We start from the raw sequence: 4687 nt of genomic DNA, 5'->3' as shown, positions 1-4687 counted from the left end.
AATCACTGTCATTTTGAAGTTTTAACTGCTCGTTAATAATCAATTACTAACCATTCTCACTGATTAAATTTAAACCACCACTGTCAAACAGTTAATTATTAATCACCTTTCTTTTGAAAGTGTTCTGAATGATCAGGATAATAATTCGGATAGACAGTACGACTTCCGCTTACATATGTCCAATGAAAACAGTTGATACTTGTTATATTAAGGAAGACACCATTGTTTTCATTTTCTGAACGAAAGCTTTTGGTTTCAGTTTCAATTTCTACAAAATTATATAAGTTAACAGTATAAAATTTTCACCTTGCAAATTTGTTAAGGGGAGGATTTTTTTACGCGCCGAGATATGATTTACGGGCATGGGCGCAATCGCGCCCGTCAAACGGCAGTCACTGATGTAGTACGTGTCACTCGGTGATTCCGCCTTACAGGGTCTGTCTCATACGAGGTTACAACATGGATTAGTTTCGTTTTGTATTTCTGAAATGGCAGGGTTGAAAATTAGTGGTCTCCCGTGGCGACCTTTATTGGCTAAGGTTGACTAAGAATTTTACAAAGGTAGTCCGTTGGGCGACCATCGATTTTAGGGTCTGGCTAGTATGGTACCAGTTAAAAAAGGGAAGGAAATGTTTTATTTAACGACACATTTGGTTAAAAAAAAGAAACACTGAAACTGAACCGAATGTGACAAAATACACAGCGTATGTGCTGGTGCGAACTATTCTGGCAGCAGAAGACATAGAACATGCTCTCAAATTTTAACAGCACCTGACTCAGCATCTGTGGCTTTGGGCTGCGTCATTCTGAAAATAGAGCTCAAAACATATTGAAGACAGCGTGCATGTATTTTTAAAATCTGGAAGTCGTCGGCTTATTGGAATGGACTGGATAAGCCATAATTATCCAGTAGAGCTACTATTTGATAATTGTTATTCAATTATGGTAAAAAAAATAATTAAAAAATCATATTTTATTAAATTATATTATTCTGGGACAAAATCAAAATCTGTCTTGTACGTAGTTCCAGCTCACACTAACACGAGCGCATGCGCGCCTATAAAAATAACAATGAATTTTCCATTACTACTGGGCTTATTCCAAAGGCCAGTCAATTAATTGTCATTGCCGGTATCGTACACAAACACATGGACACACACACACACACAAACATTATTACATTTTACTAAACACACACAAACACACACACATTATTACATTTTACTACATTCTCATATTAATATTAATTTTAGGCCATATTGTCCGTTTGTGTCAAAAGGGAACAGATGAGCATGCATGTAATTTCATAATGAGTTAAGGTAAAATTGATATAAAAACATTAATTTATTAAATGTTACACCCATGCCATCTCGAATGAAAAAATGGGGTGGGACAGGGTATTCAAGGTAAATTAAAATATACATATTTATAAATTGCCATCAAACTGCATATAGATTAAATCTTCTTTTCTGATATAGGTTTAAGGCAATTGATGGATCATCCAAGTTAATCTGAACCACAAAACCATAATACATGATCAGGGCCGTATCTCGATCTGCACAATGCAGTCGAATGGGCATTTGGCAAAATAATGGATGATTCCTTGGATCTCAGTCTAGTATCTTGTCTATAGGAATACAGCTACTCCCGAGGAAATCCATTACTGGAGATTTTACTCCTCTTGCATCGCTACAAAGAGGACTGCCATTCCCAGACTAGTTGAATTCCTAAAGCACGCTCGGTGTCTTTTCTAGCATTTTGCCTTCACTCCTGGATTTAATCTGTATAATTTAAAATTTATACTGTATATACTGGATTTCGTTTAAAAAAACACAAATTATTTGAGTTTGTTTACGTTTAAAACTTAATAACATATTTTTATATGAATTTTAACTTTATTCATTATGAAGTTGCATTCCAATTCATCGGTTTCCTTTTGAAGCAGACAGACTATATACGGTGAGCACATGGTTATTATTCAATAAAGACCATATTCTAGTTTTGATTTTTGCTGTGCAGTTAAATTTCAATGTGATAATTGAAGGGCTGTAGTTGAATTTGAGAAAGGCCAGTAAGATTTTTCTTCAACTGGCCCTGCTGGCGACCATAGTTTTCATGTTAATTTTCAACCCTGCGATGGAATACAGGTTCGAGCCCTCAAATACATGTATTCACCCACACACGCACGCATGCACACACAAACAAGCACAATACAACACAACCTTCGAACTGACAGCACACTACTAGTACCCCACGTTCAGATACACTCATCTGGCCCTGTACATAATAAAAACGTTTGTTGGTTTCCTTTTAGTTTTGTGAAATTATTGATTAAAAATAAATAAATAATAAAAAATTTAAAATCTATAACAAACATGATCAATGCCATGGGGGATATAGGGACAAGGTAACTTGCGGACCCACCAAAAACCCTCCCCCTCACCAAAAAAACAGTGAACAAAACAAATAAACAAATGTCCACATAATATATATTAAAAAAAGAAGAAAATATAATATTTCAACTAAATTTTATTCAAATAATATTAATATATAAATAATAAAAAAAAAAAAAAATACACACCGAGAATGGATATAGGTTTTTGGCAATGACATACAAACATCTTGTTCTCCAGCAATTCAGTTTGTTTTTGTTGTTTTTTGTCATATAATAGATCCGTTATGTAGTTTTTAGCCATTTTTTGTGCAATATGCCCCATCATCTGAAAAAAAATGACCACTTTTCCTGTTCATACTGTGGCGGACAAAGTAATGTGTGTTCAGTCACTTCAAAATACACTACTGAACAGCTATTTAAACCGAAAATATAGTGTGTATAATAACGAAGTGACCTCTAAGGGGGAGATAATTTCTGGGCCTTTGACATTAAGTCTATGTTCGGTACCAGAGGATGCCTGGAATCCCTGATATATATATATTTTTGAAGGTCTCTGGTTGGTGATCCTTCAAGCAGTCCGCTTCAGTCTGTGACAGTGATGTCTCTCACGAACATAGCATGGATATGATCAGTCCAGGGGAGAACAAAGTTCATGGAGACAGCAGCAGTGTGGATGGATGCCATGACAGTCATTCTGAGGAAGGACAGAGTGGATGGAATGACAGAAGCTCTGGAGATCAAGGATATGAAAACACTGACAGCAGTGTTCCGGGAGAAAACAAGGTCAACACTGGATTTGAATATGGAGATGATGAGGATGTTGAAGACACAAACATCAACAATGCTACCTGTGTGGACGAAACAGCTGTTTTCATTAAACATACCTATACAGGTATCGTCAAATATATAGAGATCAGGTCAGGTCATAGGTTTTAACATGCACATTGAGAACAAGCTGTTGTAGCACATGCCTGTCATGGGCGTAGGTTTAGACTTTCGTCGACTCTTCAGTCCAGGACAGGAAAAGGTTTGGGGTGGGTGGGAGAGGGGGAGAGGGGGTCACCCGTGCTGGCATGTGCAAGGGAGCACAAGCAGCTACACCAGGGTCGGTAGCAGGCGAGGGTTGGTTTTGGTGCTTTTGAATTCGCAAATGTCCCTTAGGATTAAAGCCAAATAGAAAATGTTGCGTAATTTCTTGAAGGTAATTTTAATGCATAATTTAGAGTACCGGTAGTTCATCAAAATTGAAAATGGAGCTAATTGGCTGATTTGACTCTTATTGTTGATCGAAAGGTAGCTCCTAAATATGTGCAAAGTAAGCAGCAGCCACTGTGAAGGGTATATCAGTAGATGGCCGTTTTAGGGCAAGCAGGCAGGCAGGCAGGTCTTTAGATTTCACCTAAGTCAAGGCGAAAAACGTTCTGTCCAAAATAAATCTGCCCAAAATAAGCAACCCAAATTAAGTACACTGATCTAGAAACCTTTCACTTCGAGACCACTAATATGATATGCAGCAGTTGGATTAAAAAGACTTGAAATGCAATTCTGAATATATACAAGTCTTTACCAGATGATAATAACATTGAGACCTCATTTTTCACGATTTTTGTTTTAAATATTGGTACAGAATGGAACCTCTCTAAACTGCTTACCCATTAAACCTGGAGTTTGTTGGGTTTTATTTTTCAGAAAATTCCACAGTGAAAGCCTCATTTTGGTGTCAACTGAAGGCCATGCTTTGGCGTAACATCCTTCTGAAGAAGAGGAATAAGAAACAGTGTTTGCAGGTTTAAATTTCTTTAAAAAATTTCATTTGAGTTTCAGACCTCTGAAAATAGTGATAACAGTCATTTTATTCACACATCGCTCCCACAGGTCAATTCATTTGAATGATTTCTGGTAATATTGAAATTCGGAGCTACAACTATACATATATGTAATCCTACTGCAGCATGGCATCTAGCCTTATATACCTTATTTTATTTTGGATATTATTTATTACTGGATGTATATACACAGGGAAGTTTAGATGGGATCTATAGTGGCCTTACACTGGTCTTTCCCTCAAAATATAACCGCCATGTAAATAGCCAGCCCTCATTAGCCGAGGATATATATACACAGCCACAGTGCATACATGATACAGTGAAACCTCTCAAGACCGGACCCTCTGTAAACCGGAATTCCCTCAAAACCGGACATCTTATAGAGTCCCTTTCTAAAAACCAGGACAGCACTTAACCTCTCTAAACCGGATCCATCTTAAACCGGACATTTGTCTTGGTACCAAGG

The 4687-nt window shown here is 37.1% G+C and overlaps 1 protein-coding gene across 1 annotated transcript in view; it reads left to right on the top strand.

The window, feature by feature from the left end:
- The window catches only part of LOC121391353, a 5266-nt gene extending 907 nt beyond the window's left edge, over positions 1-4359 (top strand). Inside the window, exons 2-3 of the mRNA XM_041523012.1 lie at positions 2945-3287; positions 4085-4359. Coding sequence (XP_041378946.1) covers positions 3014-3287; positions 4085-4188 — 378 coding nt within the window. The 5' untranslated portion in view covers positions 2945-3013 and the 3' untranslated portion in view covers positions 4189-4359. The remainder of the gene's footprint in view (positions 1-2944; positions 3288-4084) is intronic.
- Positions 4360-4687: the final 328 nt, after the last annotated feature.

The sequence above is a fragment of the Gigantopelta aegis genome, unplaced genomic scaffold (assembly GCF_016097555.1).
Source record: "Gigantopelta aegis isolate Gae_Host unplaced genomic scaffold, Gae_host_genome ctg2195_pilon_pilon:::debris, whole genome shotgun sequence".
Classification (NCBI taxonomy): Eukaryota; Metazoa; Mollusca; class Gastropoda; order Neomphalida; family Peltospiridae; genus Gigantopelta; species Gigantopelta aegis.
The sequence above is the reverse complement of the archived record's forward strand: the minus strand, read 5'-3'. Positions and strand labels throughout refer to the sequence as shown.